The 24439-nt window shown below is 39.0% G+C and overlaps 1 protein-coding gene across 4 annotated transcripts in view; it reads right to left on the reverse strand.

Annotated features, from left to right (window-relative positions):
• Positions 1-1660: 1660 nt before the first annotated feature.
• The window catches only part of Pik3r1 (phosphoinositide-3-kinase regulatory subunit 1), an 84795-nt gene continuing 62016 nt past the window's right edge, over positions 1661-24439 (reverse strand). For 2 of the 4 annotated variants that reach the window (XM_076857180.2, XM_076857181.2), the window contains exons 6-16: positions 23890-24091; positions 23616-23695; positions 11605-11707; positions 10294-10392; positions 10012-10192; positions 9654-9779; positions 8712-8854; positions 8325-8501; positions 8158-8226; positions 7287-7457; positions 1661-5955 (exon numbers count right to left, since the gene is read on the reverse strand). In XM_076857180.2, the coding sequence (XP_076713295.1) occupies positions 5766-5955; positions 7287-7457; positions 8158-8226; positions 8325-8501; positions 8712-8854; positions 9654-9779; positions 10012-10192; positions 10294-10392; positions 11605-11707; positions 23616-23695; positions 23890-24091 (1541 nt within the window). In that variant the 3' untranslated portion in view covers positions 1661-5765. Of the gene's footprint in view, positions 5956-7286; positions 7458-8157; positions 8227-8324; positions 8502-8711; positions 8855-9653; positions 9780-10011; positions 10193-10293; positions 10393-11604; positions 11708-13135; positions 13242-15297; positions 15483-23615; positions 23696-23889; positions 24092-24439 lie in introns of those variants that run through there. The other 2 variants (XM_076857183.2, XM_076857182.2) reach the window with 2 other exon arrangements.

Raw genomic sequence — 24439 nt, forward strand, 5'->3', positions numbered from 1 at the left:
CTTGATGCTGGTGTAAACCTACTGTGATGTCGGTTATATAAAAATATAGCAATTATGTGTAGTATGTAATACTTGAAACTGATAATAAATAACTGCTACTGACTCATGTAGTTACTATACATAACCTTATAACCTTTTTATGTTTAAAGATTACTCCCGCTTATAAAAGTTTACTATGTAACAGGATGTCATGTCATACAAGCAGTACCCTCCTGTACCTCATGTTCACTGCACCGCTTGACTGCATTGCTTGGCTTGATTGAATTTCATGTTTTGTTCATCGTGGCTCAAGGAGCAGTGTGCTATATCACATACATGCACCCTGTAGCCTAGTCTAGGCTATGCATCTATCTCCACAATGTTCTCCCAAAGACAAAAATCACCTTTCTCCTGTCATTAAGTGATGCATGATTATACTCTAGATCTTATAGAGAACATTAATTAAAGAGAACTACTCAGATGACAGAAGCATTCAGAAACCAAATGGATGGTGAGGAAAACCAGAGCTTTAGCAACAGCATAGAGCTGGGACCACTGCTTGAGTGAGCAAAGACAGGTAGAGGCAAGTTTCCAGAACCTCATCTGAGATCTGGAGTATAGGGGATTGCTCAAATTGGAAAGAGGGTCTGTCCAGCTGGAACTGTCACCATGGAGGAGACTCACTTCCTAGAAACTAGAAGGCAAAATATCTGGGGAATATAGTGCTGTGCTACCACACAGAACAGAGGAAAGGCAAGAAGAGTCTCAGCTGCTGCCATGTTTAACCAATGCTAGTCATCGTTGCCACAACAGTAATTATTTGTGTGTCCCCACCTCTGTTCCTAGACCATTTCTCCTACACATCAAGGATCCTCCCTGTGCCTATATGTAGAGAGAATGTCATCTACGAACAAGGTAGCATGGTCATAAGTTCTGTCAACAGGAAAAAACAAAGGTAACAGTTGTTTCACGGTAGGAGCTGTTGCTTGACCAAGTGATAGTGTAAAACCTGCATTTATAGTATAGCTTAGCTAGTTTATACCATTGTCACACCACCGTGTACTATCCTTGCACTGTGTTCAAAATATGCAAACTATACAAGAGACAAAACCAGAGATCATCAAAATCCAGTTACTAGAAGATTATTGTCAAGGTTTGGGGATGAATAGTGGAGGGGAAGGGTACAGGAATAGAGCATTCTTGGTTTTTTTTGGTAGCAAGAACCTACCTTGAAATGACAAATACAAGCATTTCTTTTCCTCATTAAGAATATAGTGAAATTGCCAGGTGCAGTAACCCCTGTAACCTTAGCGGCTCAGGAGGCTGAGCAGGAGGATCATGAGTTCAAAGCTAGCCTCAGCAACTTAGCTAAGCCCTAAGCAACTCGGCAGACTCTGTCTCTAAATAAAGTATAAAAAAGGCTGGGGATATGCCTCAGTGGTAAAGTGCTCCTGGGTTCAATCCCTGGTTAAAAAAAAAAAAAACAGTGAAATCATGGAAATAACATTGAGAACATTCATGTGGCTGTTCAGTTTCTTCACTTTATAAAAATGAGATAATGTGATGATGAAATAAAAGGGGTAGGTAGAAATCAATGAAAACTAAAACATTTATAAATCGAGAAGAGAGTGAGCTGTTTGGGGATATTTCTTAGGTGACAACTGAAATTTCAAACCCAAACTTAAGTTTCAAAACAACCTTTATTCTGTTGAAGACCTAATACAATGCATCAAAGCAACTTAAAACAAGACATAGCTCCACTGAATCTATAACTTGAACAAAATGTCAAGGAGGCACACTCCCCCCACCCACCCACCCTAGGTGCCTTGTAAAGGCAAAATTACAACTGACCATGACATCCTCCCTCTCGTCAAAAGACCAACTTTATTTTAACAATGTCATATAAACAGATTTGTAAAAACATCGAACAGATTGTAGCTTTAAAAAATACACACATATAAATGAGAATTTTTTTGTTTTGCTTTTTTTTTTTTTTTCCTCTTTTAAATAGCAGCATCCTGGGCAGCTAATGCTATCTCATGGTGACAAGTTTAATGTTAAATTGGATAGTCTTTCCAATTAATCCAATTCCATTCCCTCCCCACTCATCATACTAGTATGTTATATAACTCAATTTTTAAAAAATAATAATTTGGCATTTTGGAACTTTGTCCCATGTGAGGCATTGTGCTTTAAACTGCCCCTTCCTTAAATGACCCTAAATTCAAACAGATAGCACAGTCTGCCTTCCAACTGACTTGGATACCATGCATAGCAAAAGCAGTTGTTAAAACCGGCAGAACTTTTTTCCCCAATAAGGAACATCAGTAGGACTTCCCAAACACATTACTAGTTCATAACCAGCTATATGACAAAGTAATTCGTTCCCCACAGTGACAGCTCACATAAACACACTTTGACTTGACACACTGAAAATAAGGATTTCCAAGATAAGTCATCTAGACCTGCTCCCTAAAAGGAGTAACTTCTAAAAACAAAAGAGCCAAAGAATTATGAACTTCTCACTTCACTTGCCAACAATTTTCACCTTTTATAAGACAAAACAAAGCAACCTCAAAGGAAAAAACAACCCATACACATATACAAGAACTGCACTAGACATTTGCTTGTTATGTACTTGAACTCAATGACTGTGGATCTGTCTTGGCTGAAAGGTGTACTGGAAACAGTCCATGCACATATACATATATACATATATCCAGGGCCGTGACATTGTCAAATGTTGCCAACACATGTGCCTTTTCACATGGTTATGATCACTCTTGTATGGAGTATGAGGTCCCACTGCTCCCACTTCTATAGCCTTTTCACAGCTCTCTGCAGCCTAGTTTCTGGCTTTGACTTTAGGATGCTACATTGGGTGGGAAAAAATGAATGCATGGATAAAAATCACATAGCAGGAGTGGCTCTTCTGCCTCCCTTCATACTCATGAGCCAGAAAACGTTAGGAGATGACTGAACCCACAGAGCACTGATGGTCAAACATCCACAAGGACAAATTGGTGTGCATGCTACCTTAGGTCAAAAGGCATTTGATGGAATAGGTCTGATGTAACTCGCTGCCACACAGAACACCGAATCCTGTCTTCTGTTCAAAGAAAAATCTATTGCACTTCTGCTTGTGAGACACAAAAATGAGGCAACTGTCTAAATAGCATGTTGTTTTGCAGAATGTTGAAGCAAAAACACTGTAGCTTTTAATGAAACATCCGACCTCAGATGTGTTTTAGTAATTAAATGAAAGTTATTTGTATTTAATAGCATACATGATGTGCTACCAAAAAAACAAAAAAACACCAAAACCCCACAAGTCTAGTTTATCAACTACTTGTAACTAACAAACTTCTTCGTGATGCGGCAGGATATCACCACTGGAAGTTTTAAAGCAAAGACGGACTAAAACCAGGGAATCATAAATTGTCTGGCAGTGAGAGGGAGATGGTCAGATCAGAAGAGTCAAGTCTGAGGGCGGCAGTCTGACCGAAGATAAGACTTTTGCTCTTGAGTAATGAGTAGCTTCATAAAAAGAAGAAAAATAATACATTCTACAGAGATTAACTCAGGTGCTAGACTAATTCTTCCAAACGATTTTTTTTAAAGGAACACTAAAACAAAACACCCTCACCTTAGTATTTTAAGAAAAGAGAAATAAAGATGTGGGTGAATCTAATATTGAGAAAGGGAAACTGAAACTGTAAGATTCCATTTTAATCCAACAGGGTAGTGACCATGATCATCATCAGCCTTTGCCCCTTCGGCCATGGGTACAATTCCTGCTGAACAGTTAACAGCTTTTGCATATGTAAATCAGGGAGGGAGACTCTCATCCTCACCCTAAATTGGAAAGATGTCACCACAAAATTTTTCCTTTCCCCACCCTCAAGTACAACACACGATTATTGGGATGAATGACAAGGACTGTCATCTGGATTCCTGCAATGACCACCACGACCTGAACGAGCTTGGAGGAGCTCCACACAGCCCAGAGCAGCAACCAGATGTCTGTGTCTACTTGCTTTATGTTCTAAATTGAATAGAAAGCTAGGAAAATAACAAGTATCCAATTGAAACGATTTTCTCAGGTCATGCTTTTTCTAAAATGAACATTTGTTGGTTGTCTCAACTAATGTTAAAACGAGAGGGAAAAAAAATACATTTTCTAAATGCACAGATTATACCTTGAAACCAGTGTGCTAAACCAAGTGGGGTGGGGAGCATTGTTCCAGGAAACCCAAAATGAACTCTCAGCACTTTCTTCATCAGAACTGAAATACCTGACCAGCTGCACTGGGTTAGAGTTACAGTAGGTGTGTAATTATCATTAATTGAGAACAACTAGCAAGTCAAAGTGGGAAAAGACTGAAGCAGAAGCAACTTCACTTTGCAGTTATTTACCACTTGTCTGAATTGTGAGAAAGTGCATACCACCCCTCCCACCACCCTGCCTGTTACAGCCCCTGGCTATTCCTCCCCCCAACCCCCAGATTCAAGAAGTTCACAATTCATTATAAAACAAACGTTGCCAGGTACCGTATTTTAAATCTTATAACAACATTGTTGGACTCAGCGATACTTTGTCATATTCATACATCTTTTTCTTTTCTTTTTTATTGAATAAAGCAGCTTTGAAGCTTATCAGGCACTGCCCAACAAAACATTTAGTCCAAAAAAAAAAAAAAAATCTGTTATGAACTTTTTAACCTTGGGCTAACAGCCAAGTACTCTGTACAAGAAAAACTGTAAAATTATTTCATAGTTTTAATTCTGAAGCCATTATTTTAAAACTGGCATTCTGTACATTTCTTCTTTAAAAAAAGGATAAGAATAACAAAAGAAATATTAACAAAAATCAGACAACAATATTTTCAAGCAACAAAAACTGGGAAGGGGAAAGCTTATTCTGAAGGTATATTTTTAAACTGATAACAACTTAATGAAAATTAAGAATTGCATAGCGCTGTGCATTTAGCCTTCAGCAAAACAAAAAAGAAGCTATTTGGTTTTGATACAAATCCATCTATTTGATAGTTAGTCATCCGATATTATGTACATATTTTATATACTTAATGTCATTTTAACTCCTGTTTTCCACGCTCCATTTTTCTGTTGGTAGGTTGTTTTTATCTTGACAAGTTTAAACAAAACATTTTATGGCACTTTGCTACAACAGATTTCCCCTTGAACATACATGAACCGATGTTCTCCCAAGGTGCCCCTCGTGAGCAAAGTGCCTTTCTGCTACATATCGTTCGGTTGTTAAGAAATGAAATAATCCACAGTGCGATGCGTCTGGGCCCACCGTGCACAGCGACACCCAGGCTAAACCAGGCTGGACCCAGCATTCTCGGGTGTGGGCTCCTCAGCCCTATTTACCTTCTGGTCTCCAAAGTCCCAACTTATAGCTGGTAAAGCTTCAGAAAGCATTAACAAGCACCATGGTTAAAGGCCTCTTTGTCCCTGCACGCAGAGATTTTTGCATTTCTTTTTCTCTTTGTGTTGTGTTTGTGGCTTTAAATTAAACCAAAAAAAAAAAAAAAAAAAGATAAGAATAAACAGTCTGGGTTAGAAATATCTGATCATCCTGCAGCTCTAGGCTGAGAGTGTTCCCCTACTTTCTTTTTTGTCCAAGAAAGCTCTAGTCCCATCTGAAGACTGACAACTTCCTTTCTGCAGCTCAATTCACAGGTCAGGCTGGAGAGGAGCCCTTTGCTTTCCAGAGGCCTCAGGGTGGCTGAACGTCAGGAACAGGATCAGAGGGTAGCGCTTCATCGCCTCTGCTGTGCATATACCGGGTATGCTAGTGTGACGTTGAGGGAGTCGTTGTGCTGCACGAGGGAGGTGTGTTGGTAATGTAGCACCAGTTCCTTCAGGGAGCTGTACAGGTTATAAGGCTCTGCAAAGCCGTAGCCAGTCGCCGTTTTGTTGATGACACAATGCTTGACTTCACCGTCCACCCTGGAGAGGAGACAAAACAATTGCCTTTTGAGTATGCCCAGGACAATTCACAGCTCTATAGGGCATCTTTAATAAGGTTATCATGGTGAAAGAGCATATTACATGGGAAGGTGAAACAATCCAGGGTGCTGTCACTTATTTACTGGCTGAGGGTCTTGAGTAGGGCCAAGCTCTGGGGCCAGCTTCATCTTTAAAATGGTTTAACAGGAGGACAAGAGTAACATGTATGTAACAGGCTGAGGTGGTGCATGCGAAGCGCTTGACAGAATGTCCGGCATGCGGTAAGCAGGCAGCGAAGAGAAGAGCCATTCCCAACCATTGTGACAGTGAGTGCAGCCCAGTGACAGCAGCACTCTCTCCCTCCAGTCACAACTGATAACAGGATTCCTTCTTTCAGCCCTCCTCAAAAGGTCTACACAGCTCTCCACCTCTGCATCTACTCTGTGTTCTCCTGTTCTCCTACTCAAAGTTCTGTGTCATTCCTGGGAGTTAAAGTAGTTCTGCAGTAAATGGAGGTCAGCCTTGGAGTACAAGGTATTTACAACTCTTCCCAATTAGAGGACAGGACGTTTATGTCTCTGACATGGTGATGCAAATGGTGACGCCAGTGACCCAAACTCACTCTTCAAAGGACTCTACACAATAGTAAGAAGTAAGTGGGGAAAAACAAAAGAAAAACAGGCCATGTGACAGAACTAGGTCTCAAAGCCAGACAGGGAAGGGGTCTTTCCTCTTGTGGCTCTGACATGTAGATATTTTATCTATAGGAGGTGTTCTTATGTGAATGACCTCAGATTCTACCTGTATTAGCCTTCAGAGGCAAAAACAAACAAACAAAAAAAAAAAACCATGGGGCAGGCATTGCTACTTCCATTTTAAAGATGAGAAAAGACTTAAAGATGTCTCATGATTCATTTGTTGCCAAATTGGAAACCAAACCCCAATCTTCTAAATAAAAGGCAGGTTTCTTTGGTAGATCTTTTTTCTTGGTGGGGATGGGTACTAGGGATTGAACCCAGGGGTGCTTTACCACTGAGCTACATCCCCAGCCCCTTTTAAAAACTGGTTTGAGACAGGATCTCACTAATTTGCTAAAGCTGGCCTCAAACTCATGATCCTCCTGCCTTAGCCTCCTGAGTTGCTGGGATTACTGGCATGTATCACCAAACCTGCTATGAGAACTTCTTAATAGACATAATATTCAAGTCTAACTAGAAGTGTCTATTTTATTTCTTCTTCTGCATTACTGTAAGATTCAAAGCTAGAACTTTTTCAAATCCTTACCCTTAATGAATAAATGAAACAAAAACTAGTTTGCCAGAGATACATACACTACGGAGCAGGCGTAGCAGCCTTGCTTACTGCTCTCCCGGACAAGAAAAGTGCCATCTCGCTTCCCTCGCAATAGGTTTTCAGCTTTGTTTCGGTTGCTGCTTCCAACATTCCATGTCTTCTCATCATGGTGGGGTAAATCCTCATCGTCTTCCACCAGAGAATATTGGCTACATAGACGAGAGAGAAGGTTTCTGAATAAAAAGTGCAGGAACCCCCAGCATGCCTCACTTTCTCCCCGCAGGGCTCTCTTACCACTTCCACCTTGTTCTGTCCGACTCCAACCAACAAAGTTGGAACAGCCATCAGGCAGCTAGATCAACCCTGCTTCTCTGACCTGAGTTTTCTTATTAATGTTTAGCCTCCAATGCCACTCCACAGGACAGAGTTAGCAATAAATACTATCTCTGTCTCCAAGTCAGCAACCACACGGAGGTACCAAGGCAGAAGGAAAACTATTAAATTATCCTGTTTATCCAGTTTAGATCGGGAAATTAATTAAATAGGAGGACTGCCAGCTTTCAAATAATTCAAACCAAACATACACTTAACCTTCAAAATATACTAAACATAATTTTTTTTTCATTGAAGCTTCCAAAAATATTTTGGGATTTTTCAGATGTTCAGGGACATCATTATGGACACAGGGTCATTTTACACAACTATGAGTAAAAATAAATCCAAGTCCTCCTTAGCTAAACTTTCCTTTTTTTAAAATTCCAGATAATGACAGAGTTTATAATTTTCTCCTATGAGATGTTCCAAACTCAGTAAAACTCCTCACTTGTTATGAAAACAAAATATGTCATGCGTCTTCCTAAAATGAGGACAACCTTTTGCTCTCTGTCATCTTAGTAACTAGCTACTTACTCTTCAGTATTTTCGTTGCCTAGCCACTCATTTAGCTTCTTTTGCCGGACACCTTTTTGAGTCAGCCACCTGGAAAACAGTTTTGAAAAGAAAATGCATTAATAATTTGTCCTTAACCTTAGCAATCGCCAATCATCCCCTACCAGGGTTTTGTTTCAAATACTTACATCAAGTACTGGTCCCTGGTCTTTCTCAGTTGAATGAGGTCTGGCTTAATGCTGTTCATACGTTTGTCAATCTCACGATACTCAGCTGCCTGCTTCTTCAAGTCTTCCTCCAACCTTCTTCTACTGTCAATAATTTCACTGATTCGAGACTTTAGCTTATCATAATTATGCATAATTCTATAAGACAAGAGAAATGTTATCTGTATTTACTTGGGTACATCCGGTAAGTTATGAAAAGTTTCCTGGAAGTTTTCCTCTGATAAAGAATGTCTTCCTATCATTTTAAATTATCCAAAGCACAGAAATTGAGACCATCAGTTTAAGCAGTCTTAAAAGATTTTGGTTATTTCTAGAGAGAGGAGGAAAAAAAAGTCACAGTTCACTCACCTCTGTATTTCTTTTTCATTGCCTTCACGTTTAAACTTTTCTATGTATTCTTTGCTGTACCGTTCCTGGGTTTGGCACTGTTCTTCAAATATTTTTATGGTTTCATTAAATGCTTCAATAGCTGTTCTTTTCATTTGGATTTCCTGAAACAAAAATTTAAAAAGACAATGTCACATATTTCATAGAACAACCTCTTATTGCAAGATAGTATCAGCATTTTTGACCTATATCATCATCTAGCTTGGAAGAACAGTTGTCCTGGGGTATCATGGAGGTTGGTTCCAGGACCTCTCTGAGATACCAAGGTCAGTGGATGCTCATGTCCCTTATATCCCTTATATAAAAAACAGTATTCAAAAAGAACCTGTATATATCTCCTCCTATGAAAGCTAAATCATCTCTACACTACATATATATAATGTAAATGTTATATAAATAATGGTACTATGTTAGCAGGTTGGGATGTGAATTAAAAAAAAAAAAACCCACTGATAGAATTTCAGAGACACACATTTCCTTTGAAGAATTTTCCTCAATCTATGGAAAATGATTATAGTTTCCATCTTTTTAAACCATTTCTGTTATAGTATCCAGGTTTCCTTCTCTCCCAGATGCTTCAGGGCCTATAGAGGCTCTAATCTCTAGAAAAAACACTGCGGGCAAATGTACCCCATTTCTTTTGGCAACAGGGCACATGAATGTGAAACTTTCACATTAAATCAATTTAAATCTCACAGTAACCCCTTCAGTTATCATGTGATCTTAATTTATCATTCTGATAACTATAGGTTTCATTTAATAGGGTTAGAATTCCTATGCTGGAATAATCAACAATGACTCACAAATAAATGACCTCCCTCCCACTTCATCCCCCAATCACAGCCTTTCTTATTTTATTTTATTTATTTTTTTTGAAGCTGTCCAGATTTCACAAAAACTCACCTGGGAAGTACGGGTATATTCTTCATATAATCTATCATATTCCCGACTTTTTTCTTGAAATTGAGTGTTATATTCATGTAATTTTTTCCCCACAGCTTCAATATTATCTTCTTTGACAACTTGATCCTAAAAGGATGGGGGGTTAGAGGAAAAAAAATAAATTTAGTTGGTAAGGTATTTAATCAAATTACTACTGTTTAAAGATTTTTTTTTCCATGTTGCCAATTTTGTTAATCTTGCTATTTGATTTAGCAATTTTGTGGCATGTGTAAAGTTTTTCAAACATGATTCCATGTAATTTATGTGAAAATATCTTGTCTCCACATTATGATAATATGAAGAATTCAGTTTTGATTACCTGTTGGTATTTGGATACTGGATAAAGTAATTTCACATCCAGTTTGGGATTGTACTGAGCTAGAGATTCATTCCGGTAGTGGTTTATTAGTTCAACCACAGAATTGAAGGTTAATGGGTCAGAGAAGCCATATTTTCCATCTCGGTGAAATATTTTGATTAATTTGTTATTTCCTCCTTTCCTGTAAATACAAAAGAAAAATAACAGTATTAAAATTTCTTAATAAAGAAATATGATTTTATGTCACAAATACCCCAACTGCAGCTGCATTCTGAGACTCACCTTAGTGTAAGAGTATAATCGCCATGCATTTTAGTAGAGGCATCTCGTACCAAAAAGGTTCCATCTGCTGTATCTCGAAGTTTTTCATTCACTTCTTCCCTGGAATGAACAGAACACAAGACAATGCTTACCTTTTAAATTCAGTAATCATAGGTTTACATTCTTTCTTTTTAACACTTTTTTTAGTTGTTGATGGACCTTTATTTAATTTATTTATATGCGGTGCTGAGAATTGAACCCAATGCCTCACACCTACTAGGCAAGTGCTCTACCACTGAGCTTCAGAGCTACAACCCCAAATCCTACATTCTCTCTCTCTTTTTTTTTATATATATTTTTAAGTTGTGACTGGAGCTTTATTTTACTCATTGATACATGGTGCTGAGAATCTAACCCAGTGCCTCACACATGCTAGACAAGTGCTCTACCACTGAGCCACAACCCTACCCGCTACATTCTTTCTTAATAGACTTTTTTTGCCGGGTGGCACTGGGCATTAAATCAAGGGCCTTGTGCATGCTAGGCAAGTGTTCACTCAGCCCCAATAGACTGTTTTTTAGAGGAGGTTTAGGTTCACAGCAAAACTGGGCATCAAGTACAGACAATTTCCATATTCTAACCCCTTATAGATTTATATTTAGATGTTATGTTTTTAGAGTTTGCTAATTCCATATTTGTGTATAAGGACATATTAATTCCAATGTCATTAAAAATAGGTACATGAGGGCTGGGGGTTGCAACTCAGTGGTAAAGCATTTGTCTAGCATTTGCAAGGTCCTGGGTTCGATGCCCAGTACTACAAAAAAAAAAAAAAGTATTCATTTTCATTTATATCTATACTACAAAGATTCTACTTATTTTTTCAATCAATGTCCCTGACAAACCAGCACAGAAATTATTCCTAAAAGGCTTTCCTCCTACCACTCTCTACTCTCCAAAAAAGCTAACTGGAAAAAAAAAAAAAAAAAGACATTTTATGTTACTGTGTTTAAGACAATAATATTAATGATCACAGTTCTGCTCAACAGAGAATGCCTCTACATTTTGCCTTGAGGCAGTGCCATGTCACCTTGGTGCTTCCCTGACATCTCTGTCAATAATAAAACTTCCCGGTTATTAACTTCCTGGGGCATTGAGCTCCCACAGTGCTCTAGCGCCCAGGGACTTTTTCGGTCATCTTTGGAAAAGAACCAACTATACTTCATGCTTATGTTGGAGGATATCCTAAAAATGGAACTTAGCAAGCTGGTGCTTTTCTTTCTCTTCATCTAAAACTCTGTATCGACTGAAAATGAAGAGTTCTGGCCTTACCTCGAGATCTCTCCCCAGTACCATTCAGCATCCTGTAAGGAAATATTGTTGTTCATACTGTTGTTGGCTGCAGTGGTGGGTTTGGGCGGTTTAGGAGGCAGTGCTGCAAGTGAAAGAGAAAGGAAAAGTTGTTTGCAATTCCAACTCCAACTGAACATTTAAACTTAGACCTATTTTTTTTTCTTCAGATAAACATTTCCATTACAACAAAGAAAAAAAGAAATTGGAAATAGACACCCAGTAATTCACAATTCCATACACGATGAAAGACAGTTAAAAGAAAAATCTTAGAGTGTGGCTCAAAAGGAAACGAAACTGAAAAGGAGAAGAGGGAGACTGACAGGCACAGAGAATCTAGAGATGAACAAATAAATTGGGCTGGCCATGTAAATAAATTTCAGAGTAAACCCAGAGTCATGAAATTTTCTATACTTCTAGATTTTTAGCTATATTAAAGTTCTATGCCTGGTCAAATCCATCTAAAGTAAGAAACTATGAACATGAGCAGCAGGAGTAACATGACTTGGCTTTAATTTTCTTCTTACTTAATTATAAAAGACAAATTTGGTCTCTGTCTTCCACAAATGCTATTGCACTAATAAAAAAGCTCATCTATAGCAGTATGTTTTAAGAGCAGGAATTGGTTTTCTCTAATCGTAGTATTTCAGGCACTGTTCTGCCAAAAGCCACTTTAAGAAACTCATCTGTGACCTAAATCTCCTTAGTATTCACGTTAATATTCTGCTGGATAAATTGTGCTCTATGTGCCAGGTCTGGTTAAAAATCCTACCCCCTTTCTTCAATGTCAAATCAGTATTCATATATGAATTGGTGACAAAAGGCTGCAGCGTTCTTAATTGGGGGGCACTAACATTGAAAGAAAACAATTTAGGAAATAAATCTAGGATTTGTAGCTAAATTTAAAGGCATAAGTTTTAAAGCACTGATATTAATTTATATAAAAATTATTTCAGATGTTTATCAAGAACATTTTACAAAGACTGGGACTAAATAATGAAAAGCCACCTTTTTATCACATAGTATCTTAATAAGAAAGAGAATAAGCTGTCTCTATATCTGACTTAGAATAGTTTCTCAACAGTTTCATTGAGAACTAAGTTGTAATCACTGCCACATTTTACGTGCTTTCTAAAGTACCAAGTGTTATCACAGCAAAGTACCACACTGTTCTCATCCACTGTCAACAGAGAAAAGCAACACAAAAGATGCATCCTTTTAATTAAAGGAACAATATACTCCAACTAGCAAAGGATCACAATTAACAAAAAAAGTGGAATCTAATTCAGATCCATTCAAGTAAGAATCAGCATTTACCCCACACAGCTTGAGCTGCTTCCTTCCTCAGGCAGTCAAACAATCTGTTTAATTTTTAAATTATAATCAAACTAATTTTTATCAATGGAACAAATAAATGAAAATAGCAATCTACAGAGGATCTGTTATGGCAGCTTCCAAAAAATTAAAAAGCCACAAATTTAACTGACTTGCTCCATTAATACTGCAGTATTACCTGGTGGATCCATTTCTATATAAAACATCAAGTCTGTGCCACAGTTTATATCTGTCTTGGCATATTCTAAATCCAGGTCTTCCATATTCCAAACAGTGTTGTACATTTGTGCGAGAGTTTCCTTGGCTGAGCTCAGTTATAAGAAAAGAGTCCGGCTTTCTTTGTAATGGTGTCTTGGAATTCATTTTAAAACCTATAAGGGGCTGCACTGTAACCTATTACATCACACATCCCAGCCAATCAAGTCAGAAAAATGTCACCAGACCACTCCTGCTTCATCAGTTCTCCTCTATGCCAGCATTCACACAGTCCCAGCCTCACCAAGGACCCACACGGAACAGAACTGCCATGTACATATGCTCAGCCTCTCCAAAGGTGTTTAATTTGACTGTTCTCCTCCAGCAGTGAGTTTTCTAATTCCTTTTTTATTACTCCTTGCAGCATGGTACGCTCCGCTGTTGGCAGGTTGACAACAGCTGATACACTGCAGCTCGTAGCTTTTTCCCCCCTAGTGCATCTGTGTTTATAGATAGCCTGGCCATTCCTTCGTGTAAAAATCTTACAAAGGCATCAAAAGGTTATCCTTAAGCTATACTTTCCAGTCCTTAAATACCAACCATATATATTAAAAGCAGAAAGGATTGAGACTAGCTTTTTAATTTGAGTCCTCCAAAATTTGCTGAAAGCTTAGAACTTAAACACTCATCATTCTACCATATTAGAAAGGGCAATTAAAAGAAAATGCACAGGCAGAATTTTTTCCTGTATCAAACATGCCAAACTTAAAAATGAGACTTCATAGAACAATGAAAATTCCGCATTTTACTGTGGAAATGAAGATGCCTACTGTTTGCAGAAATAATAAACATAATTGTCAACATTCCTTATGATAATTTTAAAGTAACTATCTAACATAACTGGGGGAAAAAATGCTTCTTTCAAAAAGAAGCCATGTGTCAGACTGCAGAGTTGAAGAATAGTGATCTTTCCAAAGTATTCCACTGATGAATCCATCTTCAGTGCAAGCTGCTTGAAGGGGAGGGTGATGTAATCTTTTTTCCCCCTTCTAGATCAAATGCCTCACTCAAATATTCCTCCTTAGCAGTATTTAAAGAAATCAATTTTCCTACAAATCTAATGATTTTGGTTCTTAAAAAACCATTCTGCCTATAAGTCTGTCACCCTTACTGGAGCCTAATGGACATTCCCACTGTGACCCAATCACTTTTGACATTTACAATATGTGTGTGTGTGTGTGTGTGTGTGTGTGTGTGTGTGTGAGGGAACCCTTCTTACAATGTAAATGTGGCTCATTTAAAAAAACTATAGCAGGGCTTTGTGATCTATGTACATATATATGTATGTCACATATTTCTGTGACAATTTAAAGAACACAGAAGCCCTTAAAATTTAGGTTTAGACTTTCTATCAAATTTGGAATTATAAAACATATTAAAAAGCAAACCAAGGCACTGTATTCTCTGGGCACTGTCCACTTGGGTCCCCTACTTCGTGTTCCCCTATTGGAGAAGGCAGGCTCAACCTATTCCCTTCTACTTTTTCCCACTCAGCACTTCACCATTTGCCTAAGCATTTAGGTAAACTCAAATTCAAGTAAAAATGGCCAAAAAGATAAAAAATGGCTGTGGTAGGATATGTCCTTGGGTAGGGTTCAGGGGGAAAAAAAATATAGTTTAATAAAATGTTGACCCTCCCTCAAAAGTAAGGAGAGAAGTCCTCTGAGCACTGTGACCATGTAAGTCAGCCCAGAGGGCCACCCCCATGAATTTGGAAACACTTGGTGCAAGCCTTTTGGGTCCCTAGATCCCAGATAGCAAATGAAACCCAGCAGCAGGGAAGGGAGACAGGTGATTTTCCGTGGTCTATGTACACCCTGGACTGCCAACAACTTCCAGCTGATCACCTTGTAATTACCTCCTTCCGAACTTCCAACCTAAACCCCATCTTTCCCCGCTACTGTCCCCCTGCAGGACAGTAGGCAGCGTCTCTCCTAATCTTCCATCTGCCTTCCTCAGGCAGCTCTTTGCATGAACACGCACACTCCAAGCACGCACACCCACCCTGAGACAAATTACAGAGAGGAACCATTCGCAGATACAAAGCCACAGTGCAGAGAAGTGCACAAATGAAAGGCAACTTACTTTGCAGGTTATGCATTTCAACGGTTACCCTTTGAAATGCCTGTATCCGACAATGAAAAAAAAAAAATCCAAAAAGCTGTTCTTCCACCCAGTGGGCCAAGACCGGGTGTCTCCCCCCTCCTGCTCCAGGCGGGCAGTGCTCGAGCCCGGCGCTGCGAGTGCGCGCAGAGGTGGGGGCGCCGCGGACCCTCCGTTCACACCGCCGGCTGGGCTGCGCTGCGCCTGTCCCTCCGCCCCGCGCCCCGCCCGCCCGCCAGGCCCGGCGAGTCCGGCCCCAGCAGCTCTTCCCCGCAGCCCGCTCACCGCCCGCTCCCCATTGAAAAGCCAACTGGATCGCGCTACTGTACAGGGGAGGGAAAGAGCCCAGGCGCTCGCACGTCTCTCTCAGATAAAGATCGCAGCTTCATGATTAACTTGGGCAGGTTCAAATATTTGCTGAGCTAGGGATTTCAGGAGGGGGAGGGGAGCCAAAGTCAAAGTTGTCATGGGCTGACAAGTGGCCAATGCAAGACTAACTTGCTCATTTTCACCGAGGAAATGAGAAGACCATTGTAAGGGGGCTGAAAATAGTCTAAAAGGCTGTGGCGGAGCTCACTGGCTGGCTGACTCCCGGGGCTCAAGTAGCCGACAGTGAAGCAAGGCACTATGCACAGCCAAACACAGGAAGTGGCTGAGCTAGTTCAGCAAAAAATAGAATCAAAGCCTCGCTTGTAAAGGCCTGAACCTCTCACCACAGCCCAGAACACAGAGCCTTGCTCGTGTCCACCTCCTCCCCCCACACTTGCACAAACTGCCCCACAGGTGTAACTGGAAAGCCCTTCTAGAGCAGCTCAGGCTGGGAGCATATCACTCAGTTGTTCACAGTAGTGGGAGGGTATCCTCAGGAAGACGACTTAGAACCCCACAGCGTGCCATACTTCATGACCATGAGGCATTAAGAAGAAAAAAAAAAATACTGTGGCTATTTTTATGAGATCAACTTCGTCTGATGTTTAAACAGCTATAAGATTTTCTAATAATTAAATGGTGTTCCTGCATTAGGTTTCTGTGCTGGCTACATGGGGCAAAGGGAGAAGGGCAGAAAAGGGCATACCTTTCTAGTGGATTTTCGTCCTTTATTTGATAAAGTTGCAATGAACCAGACTTAGCAGTGCTGGCTACTCTTTAAAGAATTAAATGGGTTTTTTTCCCCCTACAAAAATTTCCTGTTGCATTAGAACCAAGGTAGATGGTTCTAATGTTATCCTGGAAACTGTATTACAATGCAAAAATCACAGAATCACCAGGCTTTAAAATCGGAGAGTAATTTAGATTATCACTTCAAATAATTCCTTGCATGCTACAGGAAAAATAACCCACACTTCTAATGTTTGGCCCTAAACTCTTTTCTTTGCCCACAGCCCCAGTTCCTTTATTGCCTCTGCTAGAGAAAGTAAAGGTTGACAAGTGAAATTGAAGTTAATTTCTTTTGAGCTGCGTGCAAAAAAACCTTCACACCTATAACGAAACTCTGACTTTTCCTGTCTTCTATTTTCAGCTTACTTAAATATGGGTTCTGTAAATAATACCCTCATACTCTGTATGGGAAGGTGACCCAAGGGTCTCACAGAGTGATAAAGGAGATGCGGGTGCTGACATCAAGACCACACAGGCCACCAGCAGGAACCAAAAGACACACTCAAAATACCTGGCAAGTGGTGCTAATCCACAATGAAAATGACTTTACAATATTCTTTTGGTACAAGTGATAGAATATTGAAAAACTTTCCCAACAGAAAAGTCTATAAGTGAATCTGCCAATTGTCAGGGATAGAGAGGGTTAGTTCAGAGAATACCTTGTATGCTGAGCTGCATAATCTTGCCCTCCTTTTAAAAATAGCCCTCCTGAAGCTAAAAACATCAGCACATCAGTTTCTTAAGCATACCTATTTGGATTCAAATGATGTATCATGACAAAACCTAAATGGTAAGTCCAACAGTACATTTTCTATTTTAGGAGAATATTATCCACTGAAAAGCAGTGTAACTTCTAAAAGAAAGTCTTAGATTTGGAAATTTTGCTTTAAACATCTCACAATATGTATAATCATCATCTAAGAGGTTCTACTACATTACTGAAAGTTTGAGTTCAATCTTTTCCCATTGAATTTTGGTCTTTGAAAAGTGATTTGTAAGACCCATGCTCTTTATTAGCTTAGAAAGAGAGCCCTCTGCTGGCGCCATAGAGTAACTTCGGCTTGGTATAAAACAGAACTTAGTGTATATTTTGTGCTTCTCAGACTATGTCCAAAATGTCATACAAATAAGTATGATTGTACAACTGTCATTTAATCCATATGATTCACTAATAAAAGCACAGCTGTCAAAATACTTGAGAAATGATTTTCATGTGGTTGCTAATCTCTTGTAGGAAAATTTGTGTTTTAATAAAGCATTTATCTGGGACCTCAAAGACCCATCCACGTTGGAAATCTTGGCACATGTAATTAAAAACTAACTTTTCTTTCTGGACTTTTAAAAAACAATGTGTACCTCCTTCCCTTTCCTCAGTGTTTTGTAAAAATCATTTCAGAAGCAAAAATAGGCCACGATTTCAGTTTTCAGCAGATTCAACCTCGTCGCTCCATCATTAAAATGTGTTAAAGTTATAGACTGGGTAGTGTCTCTCAGATGCACAAGTCATCATCTAGTAGCAAATGTCACAAATGGCTTTCAACCTGGAAAGCTTCTTAGAGGTTTTTGTGGGTCATTAGTAATGAACAAAAGACCATTAAAAGGGGAGGCAGCCAAAAAAAAAAAAAAAACAAAAGAAACAGAAAACACACTCTCTAATGAACAAAAATCTTCACTTATGAAGGGAAGCATTCATTTTACACTTAATTTTTAACTTAAAACAACTTAGACAGAGGGCCTTTCAGGATGATGCAAATGCAGTACTTTACATCCAATGTTCTTAATGACCCTGCACTAAGAAAAATGTCCATTTACATTTATAAATAAACTCAGGTTTACATACACAAGAACTCGGACACATTCTACAAAGTGTCTGAAAAGGCAGGTCCATTGCCTAGCAGAATAAAATTCTTCCCCTGCAATTTCCCTTCTGGCCCCGTCCCTTAAGAAAAGGCTGCACTGTGAAAACAAAAACTGAGCATTCCCCTCAACACATGCACACCGAAGATCTCATCTTTTTTTCAGAGCTCAAATAAAATTCTTTTTTGATGAAACTTAGAGCGGCTTGACTCTGTTTATTCCTACCCATCTCAATGCATGCAATTTTTTTTTCAAGGTTTCATTTCTCACCGTAGAAATGACCTTCTAATGTCAGACCACATTTTAAACCCAATAAAAAATAAATCAGAGAAAAGTAAAACTCTTTTTTGAAAGTCATTTCCCTGTACCTTAGTGCTTGCTTTAGTCTTGGTTGGAAACCAACCCACAGCATTTAAAACAAGATTTATGAATCAGGCTCTTCAGGATGAATGTTTTGCAATGTGTTGGTGGTTAAAAATTAACTTTGACAGGTGTAGAAGGGCATGGGGGAGAAAGAGTCATTTATTTTCTTCTCTAGGCTTGAGGGTACAATATTAGACTTCAATTATGCTACATTAATATTTCTGAATATACCCATGAAATCTGAAATATGTAAATACACTTATAATGGGTGGCATTCAAAAGCACCCTGCATTAAATGAAGCTGTTTTTACTTTGGTTGCCCTATAGAAATCTATATTAGCTACCTAAGTAGCACAGCTATAACACATAATGATTCCAGAAAACTTGCTATTTACCACCTTAAAATATAACTAAGACTTTTTTTTTTTTTTTGATACTAGGGATTAAACTCAGGGGTACTTAACCATTGAGCTATATACCCCAACCCTTGTTTGTATTTTTTAACTTAGAAATAGGGTCTCAGTTGCTAAGGGCTTTGCTGAGTTACAGGATGGGTTTGAACTCGTGATCCTCTTGCCTCAGCTTCTTGAGCCACTGGGATTACAGGTGTTAAGATTTTGATTAACAAAGGAAATGGCAAACTATCAACAAAGCTCTGAAAACTTCCTTTGTATGGATCACCTTCCTAAACCTTAGTTTCTCTGTCTGAAAGTTTATCAAAGAAAAAATATATATATTTAGATGATTATTATGCTGGGCCTAGATCTAGGCTAGAATTAGATCAAAAAAGAAGGAAAAAAAAAACAACAAAACACCTTTGTCCTTGTCCTGCAGAAAGGTAGTTGAAGAGGTTAGTTAAAAAAAAAAAAATTAAAAAAAAAAACCTACAAAATGATTAAGAGGAAAAGGACTTAGAGCATAAACCTATTGAATATGTCAACTTAACCTTCACAAAAAGCAGAGTGAGGACCTACTTGGGCAAAGACAAAGTGGATGGCACTGTTTACGAACACTATATATAATTTCACATTTTGTGCACTGTGTACACCTGGGCAATGTACATGGGGAGTGGCACTAAAGTCGAGGCCACCTCACCCAGCAAGCCACACACAGGACAAGGCATCATACGAAGAAGGCAAATGCCTTGCTCCAAGCAATGCATCCAGTGTGGCTACATTTACCTAAAGTATCTCAGATTTGCATTAAAGCCCTATCTGTGAACATGGAGTCAATGGGGAGAACAGCACGACAGAATTCAGACAACCAGAAATAGCGGTTTGAAGAATTAGAGCTGCAGAGTGAGCCTAGCTTTGGCAGGGTCTGGTTTTTGTTTGTTTGTTTGTTTGCTTGTTTTATTGGTTCTTTTTTAGTTATACATGGTAGAATCCATTTTGATATAATTATACAAGCATGGAATGTATCTTATTCTAATTCAGACCCCAGTAACTCTCCTTCCCCTCCCTACTCCTTTCCTCTATTGATCTTTCTTGGCAGGGTCTGAAAAGCTACAGTTGACACAGTAGAGTCTTGGTATTTGTTAGCTCATTAATCCTCATAACAACCTGAGCAAGAGGTCTTATCCCCATTTTGCAGTCTGGAAAACGGTCTGGAAAAGCTGAGTGACTTGAGAAAGCAGGTAAGTAGCAAAGATGTGAGCTTCAAATCCAGATATAGCCAACTGAGAAATCCTGGCTTCTTTCCACTGCACATCTGACAGAGTGGTGCAAAGGCTTACCCCGAAAGCTACCAACATTGCCTTCTGTGTCTTTGGTATATGTGACCTGTAGGAACACACTCATGTATTTTTAGTTTATCATCTGCTGGAAACCTCAGAGGACTTTGTGGACACTGAAAGCAGCTCCATTGCTTGAAAGGTTCTGAAAATCCAAGTAGCAGGGGACAGGCTCGAGGGGTTGGGGGAGATGACTACTCTCATTCTCTATAGGCTTTAGTATCTTCATGCTCCAAATGACAGAGTGGGACAATGCTTTCAACTCCAAAATGATGTTTTTTTATGATAATGTCACTTAAAATATAGTCATGTATTGCAAAGTCAGGAATACCTCCTGAGAAATGCATCATTAGAGAATTTCATGGTTGTTCAAACATCATAGAGTGTGCTTATACAAACTCGATTTTATAGCCTACTACATACCCAGGTTAGATGATATAGCTACCACCTTATATGAGACCAATGTTGATCAAAACATCCTTATGTGGCACATTACTATATTACTGCTTTTGTAAGATATAAAGCCATTATTTTTGTACTTTGCAATTTACTTAAACCTTTAAAGTCTATGAATCAAAATGCTATTTCTCCTTCCCCTATTCAAATTGCACCTATCTTTCAAGGTCCAATTCAAGTCATATTACTTCCATGAACTTTTTCTATCTATTCAATTGCCCTAAAAAGTCACCAGATACATCTCCAAAGTTCAGTATCTAATTAGATACTATGTGCTTATGAATCTTATTTACATTGATATTATGCCTTAAACATCATCAGCTTTATTGTTTCAAGTTCTACCTGGTAAAAACTAGAAATCATGTCTATTTGGCCCATAAGAGACACTTGCTTTTTGTCCCTTTAAAATAGCTTTCAGGTACTCATTTCTATGCACAGTAACAAAGTTATTACAAACGATTGATTTATGACCATTCACTGGAGATGTGCCAGAGCTGTGTTTCCAAAGCCCTCTGGTACTAGCACATGCTGGGGTAATGATGAAGGACTCCGGTAAGGTGTCGCAGGCCTAACAAATCATTTCTTTACCTCGGGATGCTCTGTCAATCATCTGTGCTGGAGTCATTCCCAGATACAAAGGTATTCAGGGTAAGGGCATTTTTCCCTAGCAGGTAGGGAGTGCAATGTTTTCACAAACGAGAGATACTTAGGCATCCATTGAATTCCAAGGGGCCTAGACAATTTGCAGAATGGCTAAGAGATAGCACACAAAGGGGAAAACGGCCTAAGACGAGGTTTTAAAAATTACTTGGATTTAATTTTTTTTTTTTTTTGCTGGGATGATCCAGCAAATGTTCAAGGCTTTGTCATTCTGTAGTAGAGCTAATGGAACTAATCCTCCTTTGAAACTGGCACACCAGTTTTTAAGTAGAGGAACACAGGGTCCTTTGACACATCAAGCAGCTTTAAAGGTACATTATGAAAATGGTTGCTGATAAACTTTTACTTTGGTGGAATTAGACTAAGACTGATAGAAGACACTTAACCAGTTCACACCAGCCAGACTAATCAAACTCCACCACTGATTCTACTATACTTTGTATAGCAGAAGTTCTCAAAGGCTCCATGTGACAAATTTATTTGTAGGTGTCTGGCAAGTCCTGTCTGGCTTTGAGATTCCACATGTCCCCCTGATGGGAATGGCAGAAGATCACTAAAGAAGACCAGGGTCACTAAAGAATCCCTAGCTCTTTACCGTAAGCAGGGCTCCACTTTCTCTCTCTAATATATACTTCAACTGGTCAGAAGGGAGTGAAAGGTCCTTGCTCAGCTCTTTGCCTCAGAGGCCTGCCTATTCTTGTTGGTCCTCTTCCTTTCCAGCCTATGTGATTCATCTAGGGGTGCACAGTGAATAATGGCTCAAGCGCCATGTTCCGTGCCCCACTCTCATTCTTTCCTACTAAGCCTGAATGCCGACACAGAGCTCTCAAGACTACAAATGACCCAAGTAATATGAGATGAAATCTTTTGGCCCCCACTGGACTGAAGCCTAAGGCATCTATTGACTGTCTTTTTAGAAGCAGTTTTCCTACAATTCTGGGCATGTTAAACATTCTGCTTGCTGTAATTTGGAGCACTGGAACAGAATGTGCTTGCCTTATCTACTAAACCCAATGCCTCTCACTTTTGTTACCATTTTTTGGACTTGTTCACAGTAGAATCCTATAGAAGTTCTACATTATGAATGGTCATCTCCCTCTCTCCATGTCCAATCCCTGCAGATGGGGTTTAAGCCCAGGTCCTTGCCTCTTTGGGGCTCTCCCATCTAGATGTAAATAATCAAAGCTGCCTCTGCAATATCTGATAGAAAAGCACAACTTAACTCTATTGCATGACAGTGGTGCCTGGGTCCCCAGGCCTGTGAATACAAAGACAACCATAGTAATCTGCATATATTACCTATAACGAATAATAAATTCATGGTGCTTCATTTAAATTCTATTTATAAATCAAGACTACAGGCAACACTTTCTACTGGTCCTGAAACTTCATTTTGCCTATAGGTCCTTTATTGCTATTCTAAATGACCACTACTCCACAAGTGTATAGCAAAGTGAGATCTTTTGGACTCTTCACAGTTTAAAAAAAAAAAAAAAATCACTTTAAATTACATAGCCTACATTTCCTGCTTTGTTAAATGGCTAACTGAACACCAGCCTGCTTTCAAAGAAGTGCCTGGCTTGCTCTAACTTGCTGCAGTGAACACCGGGCTTTCACGCTGCTTGCACTATTGAAAATGTTTATTTTGATAGACATTTCTCAGCATACTCACTTCCAAAAATCACATTCCAAAATACTTTAAAATTATATAATAATTATAAATCCCCTACTTTAGAAGTATTAGAAAGAAAAATAAAAATGTCAACAACTAAAATGAACTCCATAAATTTACTCAACAACTAGAGGTCCAGAAGTTGGTGGGTCTAGGGAACTCACCCAACTCTCATCTAACACCAAGACAACTCATAATCTGCAAATGCTGAAGCCTGGGTGTTTATTGTACTCACTACCATTCTGTTATTTTTTTCTGTGAATCACAAGTAAAATAATACTGTGGATTATAATTCGACCATACCAAAAACTTACGTGACTTCAGAGGAAGTCTGAAGCCACTGCTTTTAAGGTTTAAAAACACCCACACAATGAGAGAATGTTGAATGTCACAAAGCCTTACCTGGTGCTGGCTGTCGTTCATTCCATTCAGTGGAGATTAAAATTTCTATAACTTTTATGAAGTGTTCAGTATTATCAGAGCTGCAAGAAAGAGAGTTTTGTTAGAAACCTCATCACTAAAAACAAATTCGTTTTCATTTATACACATTCAAGTGATGTTTGTGGTAAAAATCTGCTCATGTTTATGAAGCAGTTTCTTTAGAACACAGTTAATGATGGATCATTTTAGGACTACCCTCCTCATCCCCAAGTTCATGAGTCCCTTTTCTACTTACCTAGCTGCTGGGAATCTAAAAAGCATAGGGCTGAAAATTTCGGAGAGCACTCTTGCATTCAAGAAATTTTTGCTGGAGGTTTGAGAGAGCTTGAAGAAATGTTTTAGCAAATACTGAAGTGTAAGCCAATACTGATGAGGTATGTTAGGCGACCTAATAAGCTTCTTTAACAGCTGGATATAGTCTTCGGAGCTTTGTACTTCTGCAAGTTAGGAAAGAGAAAGAAAAAGAGTAAGACTGTTTCTGGGTATCAGTTAATGCATACCAAGACCAGTCCTGTTCTTTCCTTTAGCTACAGAAGGAGTCAATCAAAAGTCTTTAGGAGAAGTACATGGGACGTTTGTTCTTCTTATTAGAAAATGAATTGTGAGAAAGAAAAAAAAAGTCAAATAGAAATGCAAGAAACTCTTTGTGTAAAAAACCACAAGATGTTCAGGGTGTGATGATTGAAACCTGCCCACTATTGAGTGGCTTCAAGCGATTGGTTAATTCTGAGGAGCATCAGATAAGTAGCACAGGTTTGACTTTGAAGGTTATGGACCACAATTTC

Source organism: Callospermophilus lateralis, chromosome 5 (assembly GCF_048772815.1).
Source record: "Callospermophilus lateralis isolate mCalLat2 chromosome 5, mCalLat2.hap1, whole genome shotgun sequence".
NCBI lineage: Eukaryota > Metazoa > Chordata > Mammalia > Rodentia > Sciuridae > Callospermophilus > Callospermophilus lateralis.